We start from the raw sequence: 12,619 nt of genomic DNA on the forward strand, positions 1-12,619 counted from the left end.
ACTGTTACAGTAAGTTTAAATGAACACATTAGATGGCACAGTAATGCGTTTCTATTCAGTGGGGAATTTATTGTAAACACTGAAGAACTTGTGTGTCCATGAGTTCTTCATGTACATGTTTGTGTTTTCCCCTGACTGCAGAGACGGAAACTGATCCGTCAGTCCTGACAGGCACTAGCTATATACTTAAAATAAGTAAGATAAGAAAAAATCCCTGAACACAAATTTGGTCACATCTAATAACCAACGTAAACAACATCAAGTTTAAATGAAAGAAAATTGATAAACAATTCAATCACACCGCTCCATGTCTCCATATTTTTGCTCGTCTCCAACATAAATAGAACCAAAAAAAAACACAAGTAGCAGCTATTAAAAATGTCTAATAGGCCCCCAATGCATTACTGCCTAGCTCATAACCATTAATATGAAACTTTGTGTTTTTCTCATGTAATTCCAATTATAAACATGCATTTATCTATCAGTGATGGATTAGTAAACCTTAGAGTCGTCAAAATTATGCAAAATATTCCAAAAAATTCAGACCGACTGTGCAATTTCAATAAAGCTTTAGGATTTTTAACTTTGCAGAAGTTTTCACATGTACTTTTCTTTCTTTTAAATACATTCACTGAGTTTTAAGTGAGTTAGAATAAAAAAGAAAAAAAGATCTGAACACATCACCAACACAATTTCCACATTATGATTTGACAAGGCAACATCATTAAGTGTGTTACCGTATTAGAGATTGCTGTGTGGCTTGGAACGCATGCAAGGTCCTATAAAGATAAACCCCACCAACTTGCTCTTACTTCTCCATTAACCCCATCAGGTTAAACTGGCAGTGTGTCCAGTACTCAGACCTGCCTGCACTGTGTGTGCAGTGCTTTTCACTTTTGCTAAACCAACATAATTCATTATAAAAAAATTTAATGGCTAAAGATCAGTATGCTAACATGCTGTCATGTACCTTTTTTTCTTTTATGTGACATTTAAAGTTGTCACAACAAAATAAACAGAATCAATTTCCTTTCAATTCCAGTGATTGTGCCACTGAACCAGAAAAATGAAGCTAATTTAACAGTATAGGAAGTGAAAACAGCTCCCCTACATGAAAACATGGTTGTTTTGATGACATGAATAACATGTTTCTCTTACTGTATGATGTAAAATAAATCTATATATTGAACTTCACGTCAAGGCACCTCCATGTCCACATACAGCTTTACTGAGCTGTTATCATGGCAGCAGCATTTGGTCTGTTTACAACAAATGTGTAGAAAAATCCCCTTGCAGAAATTTGAATCAGTTTACAGCAAATAAAAGTGCAGACAGTCATCAAAAGTATTAAATTATGTCCCCAAGTACAAACAGAAATGGAAAGTGTACATAATGTTTTAACAAGTGGGCCAAAACATTAGCAGCACGTGTAAGAAGACATCGCACACCGTCCTATCTCCGCTCTCCGAAGCCCTGATGAATCATACTTTATTGCTTATGTACTGAGAAAAAGCTAATATAACAGCAATCAGTCTGAAAAAAATCAGAACTGCTTAAGCTGTTCAAAGAAAAACAAGAGAAGCTTATAGGCACGGACCAAGAAGGCAGGTTTGACCCTGATAGTGGTCACAAATTTTCCATCACTCCTTGTTCGCCGTAGTTTTAAGGCTGTGTAGTACTTTAAGGTGCTTCCAGTCGGCCTCACTCTCACAACGCTGGACTCTGCTGAAGAACCTCCTGATGAGAGCCTTGGCTTCAGATTTAACTGTTGAGACAGACTACAGTTAGACATGAAGTCACTGGACTGAAGAAAACAATGATATTTATGTATTTGAATGCTATAATCCTGTGCTTGCCTTGGTCTTTCCCCCGACTCCTACCCTCTGCCAGAAGGTGAGACAAGTGGCGAGCGAAAGACTTAAATAGCTCCTGCAAAAGAAGTTCTATTAAATAAATAGCTAAAATGTCATTTAACCCTGCTAACCTGCAACAACACTACCACACACCTTGGTGGCAAACTTTCCCTGAGTGTAAAAGGGGTCCAGATAACGGACCACGATATCAGCGACTTCTTTGAGTGTCACAGGTTTCTGGGGCTCGCTGACCGGCTGCACGGCTCTCTCCTGCACATCGGGGTTGAACGTCACTCTTCTGCTGTTCCCATCAGTGGGCCGCCTGCGCTTTGATGGAGGAGACTCCCCCCCGTCGGCTTTCACATCATCTTTGGTCTGAAAACATATTCATGGATGTCATCAGTCACTGAGCAGGAAGCTCAGTGGAACACCTGACAGGAAAGAAAGCATACCTCTTGATTTACAGCAGGGTTAGCTTCCTCTTCAGGTTTTTGCAAGCTATATGGGAGGTAATAAAAAAAAAAAAAAAAAAAGCAGTTAGACATGACTGAACACTTTTCCTCCAAAGTTATAATTAAAGAAAAAGAACTGAAGGTTTATTACTCTGAGACAGGCGTCTCAGAATGAGGAGTGTCTTCAACTAAATCCAAAATCTCCACCTCTTCAGCTTCTTCCTTTCCATCATCAGGTATAACTATAACTTCTGTTTTACTTTCTACCAGGATCACATCCTGTGACTCTGATGCCACAGAGGCGGGCGAGTGCTGCTCCTGGCTGATGTCCTCTTCAGAAGCCCCAGTGGGAAAAGTAAGTAATGCATCATCTACTTCCTCAGGCATCTCTGCTTCCGCACAACTTGTCTCCGTTGTCTGTTTTTTTGCAAAGTACTGGGAAATATTGTGAGAAATCTTTGCTGCTTCCGCGAGCTTCTGCTGCTTTTTGCTCGTGGCTCTCCTTCCTTTTGTCGGACTGTTCAGGGAAGCACTGCTGGCGCTCGCTCTGGCTCTGATGGACGATGATCCAGACGCTGTTTCTGTGCCCGTCTCCTTTGTTCTCTCTCTCATCCCACTGACATCCGAGTCTCCTGAGTACACGCTGAAAAAACCACTGCCTTCCACCCCCCTGTTGGACACTGACTCAGACACGGAGGGCTTAAGCAGCTCTTTGGCAGTGAGGAAGGGGTTAGATGAACCCCTTTGACCTGCCCCAACTCTTTTTCGCTTCAGCTGGAAGAGCAATGGAAAATGGGAAAACATGAGCGGTCTGCATGTATTACATTCTGCTTTAAACATGTTAGATCTTTGTGGGAAGGTAGATGCCAGCGTGTTCTTCTTACAGAGTAGAGCTCAGATGCAGAGGTGAAGCCCTGTAGCTCCTCAGGAAACGAGGAAGAAGAGGAAGATGCATCTTTGAGTTTGGACTCGGCTTCTGTTGAGTCACTGCAGCTCTCGCCTGCTTTGTCTCCAGCCTCTGAAGAAGGGGCTGCTTTCGTCATTTGTGACACCTGATGTGTAACAAGACAAATTAAGCACAAGACGGTTTTTTTCTTAGGTTTTTATCTTTTTTGTTTGTTTTGTTCTTTGGTAGGGAGCATATTCTCCAAAACAATACGACGAAAGTTTGCATCTACCTTCTTTAGGATGGCTGCTTTGTACAAATTGGAGGATTTGCTGCTTTTGAAGACCTCATGTTCAATTTCCACAGCCAACAACAGGTTACGATAGCTGACAGCCAAAGAGAAAATACAATTACTGAAAGAAATGCAAGGGTTTTTTTTTTTTTAAACAGTAATTTTTTTCATAATTGCTTGAAGAGTTCCCTCTAAACTTACTTGAAAGCATCTTCTGCCCCCTGCTGGCCTTGTAGAGCCTCCTGCAGGCGGTACAGGCAGTGCTCTCTAGTCTGAAATGTAACAAAGTTCTTCATTATGCCAAATGCTACATAAAATAAAACAATTACGTGTATTAGAGTTTGTGCATACGACTAAGGAACAATGATTTAAAAACATAACACGCTTAATTTAACAGATTTAGAGCACAAAAACCTTTAAAAAGGTGAAAAAATATTCCCACTTGTTAAAAACACAGAAAAACACCTTCTCGCTGCAGTTACTGTGTAAACTTTACTTTTTAATTAAACAGCATTCATATCCTAACCCACATGTCACAGAGTTCCTGCAGACTTGTTAATGAGTGGAGCAGATGTGAGGAATGTGTTTGCACTGTCTTGTACCTTGACAGTGAGCCTGGGGATCCTCTGGCTGCTGGCCTCTCGAAGTGGGCAGTCTGGATCTGTACAGCAGGATACACTGGTTAAGGACAAATCAGCCTGAACACTCTCTCAGAATAATCCTATTCCTCTCGTCACGTTACCTGGTGGAACAAACTCCTCCCTTTGACTGTCAGATGCCTGAAGAAACATGGACACTGTTAGCATTCGCACACGTTAGCATTCTGACTCAACCATCAACAATGTTTATCTGCACAGTTCTTTTAACTTATAAACAGACTTTGTGCGAATTGTAAACAAACCACATGATGCTTATAATGTCCACCATTATCATTTATTCATTGTTTTTATTCAGTTTCTACAACTTAACAATTGTCACATTCCTGCATAGTATTATGCTGCAAATGCTTGGCCGGCTTCCACTTGGACCTGTTCAGAAACAGTTTAACTGCAACGTTGTCCCAGTTTCATGCAACATGTGGGAGTGATTTAACAAGAGAAGCAAATACAAGGGCCCCTTTAACCCTTTCTGCTAACAGCTGGAATACAGATGTAGATGCAATACAACATAATACATAATAATGTTGTGTTTTCTCTAAACAAAAAGTTGTGGAAGCACAAGAGTTTGTGTGATATTTATAATTTACCTTCCGCAGGTTCATCTGCTTCTTGAAAAGGTCAGAAAACTCTTTCTTCCTCTTAGTGAAGTCATCTTCACCACTGCCTGACTCAGACCCTTCATCATACCTGCAAGTTGTCACATCAGTTTTACTAAACAAGCTGATGTTATTTCATATTGGATGTATTATATAATGATATTTCAGTGTCACAACTATCCTGCCTTTCAAAGCCGTAACCCTTCTTCCCTCCTCCATAAGCGTCCACCTGGAACCCGAACGGTCCTTTGGGTTCTTTGCTCTGAGCTGCTTCGGTCTTGGTGCTGAGTGCAGCCGCTCTCTCCAACTGGGCCCTCACAAGTTTGGGGTTACGACAGTAGTCGCAGGCACCTGCACAGTTTGGCGTCTTGTCCCCAAAAAACTTGGAGATGATGGCATGACGACAACTGAAGAGGAGGTATGACACAGCTTTCTTTAATTTCTTATTGATGTGTTTATTTATGTGAAAACAGCAATATTGATTTATAAAATAGACAGAAATCGCAGCTCCCGCTGTTTAAACAAACAAGTAAACTAAGTTCAGATGACGTTTTTAGTACACAGCATCATTGATCTATCAGTTGTTGTGTAACATCACACAGAAACATAATCAATAATTTGCTCTAAAATAAGTGTCCAATCTGTTTTAATGGCATAAAAAATATTCCAGTTACTAACAAAAAACAGATCTGAGCTCCTGATTCGCCTCTGACTACAGATCAGCAAATGTTCCAACATGTGGAATAAATTACAGGAGATCATATCATCTGAAAAGACTCATTTTCTCCAGTTATCTGGACTCACAACAACAGATCACTTCCAACATGAGGTTGACTTCTTCTTCTACAAATTACTTCCTAATAAAACTCCTTCCTCAGATGGGATTTTTATCATTCACTTTATAAAAGGCTGCTCCAATATGAGAACCAGGATTATGTAACAGCTATTCTTCACGCAACCACACACCACAAAGCCTGTTTGGGAAACAGTCCGTCAGTGGAGCCACTTCAACAACCCACTAACTACCATGCTAGAAGTGGAAACTCTTCCACCTTCTCTTGTGTTAAACAAGAAAACTCAGTGAAGGAGGAGGGGAAAGACGGAGAGGCACACAAAGACTGTGTGAAGCAGAAGTCACTCCCAGACAGGACTGTCAAGAAGAAACGAGCTTTGACGCGGACAAAGGCTTCAGACCTTCAAACTACACAACGGAAAACTCCTGTGTGTGTCGCTGACAATAAATACCAAAGAGAAGAAAACAACAGACCTGAGGACTTCTGTGCTGAAACAGAGGAGGCGATGAAAAGACTCAAACTGAAAGATTAAAAGAAGCTTTAAGAAAAGCAGGAAGATTTCCTAAAGTCCATGTCCGGCTATCATCAGTGTCTATGGAATAAAACTCCAAATCCTAATCTCAAACTGGCTGCAAGTCTGAGGCAACATCGTCTGGTGAAAATCTGCAACAACAAATACACAGACCTCTAAGGGAGAGACTGGACAGGGGACTCCTACTGGGAAACAAATGTCAGGTTTATTACCGTATGTCCCATTCTCATCTCATAGTTTATTATTTTTGACCCAACGTCAGGATTTGGCTGTTTGAGAAAACAGCAAAAGATTTACAGGTAAGCTTGGTTTTTTTTGTTCCTGGAAAAGCAGGATGGGAAGCAACATAACTTAGAAATACTACAGGCAAAAGAGGAATGTGCAGAATGTATGTAAAATTTTGGACTTGTTAAGGAAAAACAGAGCTAGGGAAGTTCGGCTGCTGTTGCACAAAATAAACCAGCCATCAAATGGGCATTTTGGCACATTATTGTTCTTTTAATGCAGATAAATATGTTAATATTTACTAATGCTCATCTGCTACAGTATCTGGTTGTATGCAACAAGCAATAATATAACTGGACTCAATAATATTCTCTTAGGATATAAAATGTTTTTTAGAGGAGGGGATCTACTTTATGATATTTATGGCCCCATGTCAGATAGCAAATACGGATAGTATAATCGTATAATAGTATAATACGTATTACAATTTGTGGCACTCATATTTTCAATGTAACATAAAAAAAATGTACTTTAAATAGAAGAATACGGTATTTTAACATTTGGGTAAAGTGACTTGTTGCAGTAGATTCACTTTGCCGTATAATAAAAAAGGGGAAACAACTAACTCGACTCCCTTACTCTTCAAAGTTCTCAAATTAGCACATTACATCTTCTTTCTCATATAAAAAATCAAACGTAAAAATTTTATTTGCCGTTTCAACCACTGACTGACTCGTAATAATTAATGTTTTTACATGAACATTAGTAAGGCTGTTTCATTCCTGGTAACTTTTTTTTTAACAAAATGCCCTAATTCAGAACATAATCCCACAAAGACAGCACTATGTCCATCTTTTACACTTTGTCCCTGCTGCTGCCGCTGTTTTAGGGCTAAAAGCTGAGATCATTTATTTCCACAGCTAAGCTAGCAAAACCAAGTTTAGCTTTGCTTGCTAATAGCTACTTTTAACCAGAGATAGCATTTAACTGTCTAAACATAATAAACAGTTTATGGAATTTTGGACACTGAGATAAATTAAATTCTGAAATTACATAAACAATAACAATTACTTTTTTTGTTGTTTAGTTTGTAACTCTGGCTAGCTCCAATGAATTGCTATTCAGCTAGTGTGACATGGCAGGGTTGCCAGATCTGACAGAATTTCCAGCCCAAACAACATAAAACCCACCTAAAAAAAAAAAAAAAAAAAAAAAAAAAAAAAGAAGCTCAAACCAGTGGGGTAAAAAAAAAAACAACTATTGATTATCAAGAGAGTTTACTGAAATGTGAACATTTTAAATCTTTGCCACATCATCGCAACTATATTTGTTAATATTTTCTCCAGAATAGTTTCTAAAAAGCTGCAAAATGTTGTGAAAATAAGGCCAACTTTTATTAAACTGGCAGAAATATACTTTACAGAAAAAAAATTCAAAAGAAGCCAAACTGGGTTGAAACCCACCTCATTCCTGTTGTTAAAAGTCATACTCACTTTGCTAAAAACTTTATAGGGAATAACATGACAATTGTAATGCATCCATTCACTTGATTTTTCCCCAGTTTCCTGGTATTTGTACTAAGCTCTACAGTCATGTCAGTAGTATTTGTATTTTTCAATATTTTTTGCTGTACAATATAACAACACTTACAATTTTATATAATCAGCAGTATTGTATCTACTTTAACAATTAAGAAAGAGTACAGCAGCAATCACTATTGGCATTTCCGTCTGTACAAATTAAACTCGGACAAATGTCAAAATAAAAAATGAGACTGATCTATTAGATAAGCTTTATATGGAGGGCCTAATATAGTTATTTATTACTTTGTACATTTAATAACGTCTATATTATTTCCCTAGTAAACAGGAAACTCCCTCCCTTTATTGTTTTCACGCTAACCCACCCCCTACTTGTTGAAAAAGAACAAAAATGCACTCTAAATCCACTCAAACTAAAACTGAAAGCCATGCACTTTTCTCAACACCCTCATAATACCAACTCATCCAGTCTGTGTCAGAGAACAAGCGATAAATGGTTTTATCATTAAAACAATCAACGGAGGCGTGTTCCAAGTGGCACAATAAACCAAATAAAAGCATAATTTTTTCTTGTCTCGACCTCATGTCCGACTCACCAGGATGGATGCCAGAGAAGAGATGCGGAGCCTCCTGAACAAGATATGGCTGAAGTTGCATAATCTGCCCAACATCCATCCTTTAGAGCTCGGAGCCTTCTTCATTATCTTAAGCTTCATCTGTAAGTTTCAGCTCTTTGTTGCAACACATTTATTGTCTAATTTCACAGTCTGTTGATTAGAATTACTGCTTATGTGTCCTCCCACAGTCATGGTCCTGCTCATGATAGTGCTGACCTGCATAAACTGCTGCTGCTGTTGTTGTAAGACCAAGCAGAAGGGACCCAGCGATTGAGTCAATATGGAATGAATCACAATGCTGAACTTTTAAATACAGCATCAAAGCATAAGATTGTTTTAAGCATTTTTTTCTCTGCAGTGAGTCCAAAATAAAGAAAAGCTCATTTTCCAGGAATCCTTACCAGGTACAGGACATAATCATACATCAGACATAATGTGTATGATAGAGGACCATCCCTTAAACAACAAAACATCAAACAAACACAGAGAAGAAAATTCTGACAATCTGCCAAGCACCTGTTAAAGCTGCCAGGCATTCAGGAGCTATGACATCCCCCAGTGCAATCCCAGCAGTCTGTGGAACAACAACACATCTGGCCCGAGAAGAAGCCAGAGGCCTGCTAAACCGTCTTACAAATATTCAGGATCAAACCTAACTACACCACATCAGAAAAAGGGATCAGCATGGTGTGATATGAAAATGAACTTACTGAAATAATATATGGATTTGGTTTGGTTTTTTTTTTTTTTTTTTTTAAGATTGACTTCATATCAAGGATGTTTCACACCAAAGAAAGAGGACAGTGCAAGCCTGTCCCCTGCTGTCCAAAACCTGAAATGACCGCTGCGTTTCACCGTCAGTTCATGCTGAAGAAGACTAAATGTAATGGAAAGCTATTTGTTATGTTTATACCGAAAGTGACTGTTATGTATATTGAAAAGCTTGAGCTCTGCATTACATCACTTATACTGATTTGTAATTATTAAATATCAAAAAGCTTCTACAACACGTGTACACTGAATGCTTCACTTACCTTTCTTGTTCACAAAACAACACCATGGCTTCAAAGTCAGTGATGGCTGCTTTGTCTGACTCCTTTGCAGAACCGCGTTTTTCCTGCAAAAAAGTGTAAGAGTGAGCTCTGTCCACCTGGATTACTTTTTCTTTTTCTTTTTTTTTTTTTTTTTTAAATAAGCTTTATGGAAGCATTTCTTATCTAAATCTGACCTGTCTCCGGGTGACTTCCTGCCGGATGAGGAAGTTCATTTGCTCTTTGTCCTTTGGGGAGTAGTATGTGCGACACGATGAGGGTAGACCATCTCTACCTGCCCGCCCAGACTCCTGATAGTAACTAGCCAGAGACTTAGCGAGGTTCCAATGAGCTACAAATCTTCAAAAAGATAAAGCAAGATGCAAAATAAAAAAATTAAATCAAACATCTACTCAGAGTGAAAGCCTCACTCTTCTCCCCCTTACCTGACATTTGCTTTATCCACTCCCATGCCAAAGCTGATGGTAGCAACAATAACCAGCACCTTCCCCTGCATCCACTCATTCTGCACCTCTGTGCGATCTCCTGCCTTCATACCTGCAATAGCAAGAGTCAAACCCTTCAGCTCAAGTACATGTCGCCTCAAATCCTACATCTTCAATTTTACATTTAAAAAAAATCTCACCTGCATGATATGGTTTGGCCAAGACACCAAGCTTTGTCAGCTGGTAAGCCACTGTTTCACAACCTTCTCTGGTTCGACAATACACAATTCCACAACCCTGTTGTAATGTAAAAATTACAAGCCCATAGATTTGCATAAAAAAAACACATAGATGTATGCTGTGTCATAAATGGTTTATGATCATGTGTTAATTTGCATTCCAACAAGCCGAAAGCTGATGCAGTGAATGTTATTGTTCAGCTGTATTTCCCTGCTTTCAGCTCAAACTTTATGATTCTGACAACTGAATTCAAGAAGTTTTAGGTTACACTAAATCGCGACACCTCTCCAAACCAAAATAGTCAACAACCGTCAGAGTTGGTATTGGGATGCAAGTGAAATCCGATATCAAAAGGAGGATTCTTCCAATGGTGTCAAGGATTAATTCTGAAGGAATAAAAATCATAAAGGTAAAAGAAAATCTTTGAGTTTATGTTTATGATTTAATATAAAAAGAAAATCCCATGTCATTTCATTAAAGACATTACTGGTATTTAAATACAAACTGGAGAGGAACGCTGCAATGAAAATGGAAACGTAATTTAATGATGCCAGGGGGAAATTATAAGTGCAACATAAGAATTCATACATTAAAATATTACTATCTGCAACATATAAATTTACTGGCCACTTTATTATTAGGTACGCCTATTCAATTTATTGTTATCATGAATAACTAACAATGAATAACAATCACATGGCAGCAGACTCAGTGCATATATGTAGACCTGGTAAAGAGGACTTGCTAAAGTTCAGCATCAGAGTTTCAGAATGGAGAAGACTGGGGGGTTTAGGTTACTTTGAACACACTTGCATTTGCGGAGGTGGGAAGCAGGTACTAACACTACCATATCAAACAACTACTGGCGTGGTTAATAATGCAAGATTACCTGGCGTGGGTATTCCAGAAGCTTTTGATTAAACGGGATCTCACACACACACATATTTCTAGGGTTTAAAGCAGGGTGTTCAAAGTGGGTCCTCAAGGACCACTGTCCTGCAGGTTTTTGATGTATCCCTGTTCCAACACACCTGACCACACTGGGTGCCACTCCTATCAGCTAAGAAGATGAAAACGAAGCTACAATTCAGACTCACCAAAAAAATAGACCACAGACAACTGGCCTGTTGCATCTCGATTTCAACTGCAACATTCATATGGTGGGGTCAGACTTTCTGGCCGCTGGTGGTGTAATGAGTGGGGGATATTTTTCTTGGACCAGTTTGAGCCTATTAGTAACAAGTGAGCGTCATTTAAACACCACAGCCAACCTGAATATTGTTGCTGACCACGTCCATCCCTATATGACCAGAATCTTCTGGCTACTTCCAACAGGATAATGCACCGTCTCACAAAGCTCAAATCATCTCAAACCGTTTCTTTCAACATGATAAATGAGCTCACTGTACTCCAGTGGCCTCCACAGTTACCAGATCTCAAACCATTGTTAGGATGTCCAGAAACAGGATGGTCTCGTCCTGGATGTGCAACCAACAAATCTGCAGCAACGGTGTGGTGCCATCAAATCAATATGATGCAAAAATCAATGAGCAATGTTTCCAATACCTTGCTGAATCTATGACACAACGCCACAAACAGCCTGATGCTAGCAAAGCACACCCATTAAAGGGACCAATTGATGTTGAAATACTGAGGCAAAAACACTGTGTATGGCAAAAATTAGGGCTGGGAAAATCAAATCAAAAAATTGAAAATCTGAATTTTTTTGCTTCACAATTTTAAAATTGATTTTTTTTTTTTTTTTTTTTTTTTTAAAGATTTTTTTGTTAAAAAAATATATTGAATACTTTCAAATTCTGTCTATAAAAATTACAGACCATGCGTGTAAAAGATGAAAATGTACTAGGACAGAATAAAATTTTTAAGCACGGCTCAAAATCATATCACCATATTTCTGTTTCCAAACAGAAGCATTTCTGAAGAATTAAAACACAAGTTTACTAACCTGTGCATTTGATCCACTGTCCAAACCCAGCGCTTTCTTAATGAACGCATGTAGGTGGGCATAAGGATTTGGCAGCAGCTCCCTGAAGATCACATCGTAGTGCAAGTTACTGCGGAAAACGGGTGTAACAAAAGACAGAGGGGCGTGCAGCCTCAATGACTGAATAATGTCTGCTTGCACATTCTTGGGTGCTGTTGCTGTCAAAGCCAAACAGGGTACTCCTGGTATTCGAGCCCGCAACTCTCCAAGCTTAAGATAGTCAGGCCTAAAGTCGTGGCCCCACTGGGAGACACAGTGTGCTTCATCCACAGCCAGGTAGGACAGTAAACCACGTGTGCATAGATTAGTCAGACAGGGCTGGAAGGACGGCGAGGCCACCATTTCAGGCGTGATGTAGAGAAGCTTCAGTTTTGGGCTGCTGCTCCCAAGGTCAGCCAAAATCAGTCGGCGCTCACTTGCTGGAAGTTTGGAGTTGATGGAGCAGCCAGG

The 12,619-nt window shown here is 39.3% G+C and overlaps 1 protein-coding gene across 1 annotated transcript in view; it reads right to left on the reverse strand.

Annotated features, from left to right (window-relative positions):
* Positions 1-1,640: 1,640 nt before the first annotated feature.
* recql5 (RecQ helicase-like 5) overlaps positions 1,641-12,619 on the reverse strand; it is a gene marked incomplete at both ends in the record, with an annotated part of 11,575 nt that continues 596 nt past the window's right edge. Inside the window, 17 exons of the mRNA XM_079253035.1 lie at positions 1,641-1,765; positions 1,857-1,929; positions 2,007-2,228; positions 2,306-2,351; positions 2,457-3,079; positions 3,190-3,357; positions 3,484-3,577; positions 3,685-3,755; positions 4,086-4,144; positions 4,226-4,262; positions 4,730-4,829; positions 4,924-5,145; positions 9,482-9,564; positions 9,676-9,838; positions 9,925-10,036; positions 10,125-10,221; positions 12,131-12,619. The exon at positions 12,131-12,619 is cut by the window's right edge and continues 33 nt beyond it. Coding sequence (XP_079109161.1) covers positions 1,641-1,765; positions 1,857-1,929; positions 2,007-2,228; positions 2,306-2,351; positions 2,457-3,079; positions 3,190-3,357; positions 3,484-3,577; positions 3,685-3,755; positions 4,086-4,144; positions 4,226-4,262; positions 4,730-4,829; positions 4,924-5,145; positions 9,482-9,564; positions 9,676-9,838; positions 9,925-10,036; positions 10,125-10,221; positions 12,131-12,619 — 2,784 coding nt within the window. The remainder of the gene's footprint in view (positions 1,766-1,856; positions 1,930-2,006; positions 2,229-2,305; positions 2,352-2,456; positions 3,080-3,189; positions 3,358-3,483; positions 3,578-3,684; positions 3,756-4,085; positions 4,145-4,225; positions 4,263-4,729; positions 4,830-4,923; positions 5,146-9,481; positions 9,565-9,675; positions 9,839-9,924; positions 10,037-10,124; positions 10,222-12,130) is intronic.

Source organism: Telmatherina bonti (assembly GCF_933228915.1).
Source record: "Telmatherina bonti genome assembly, chromosome: 14".
Classification (NCBI taxonomy): domain Eukaryota; kingdom Metazoa; phylum Chordata; class Actinopteri; order Atheriniformes; family Telmatherinidae; genus Telmatherina; species Telmatherina bonti.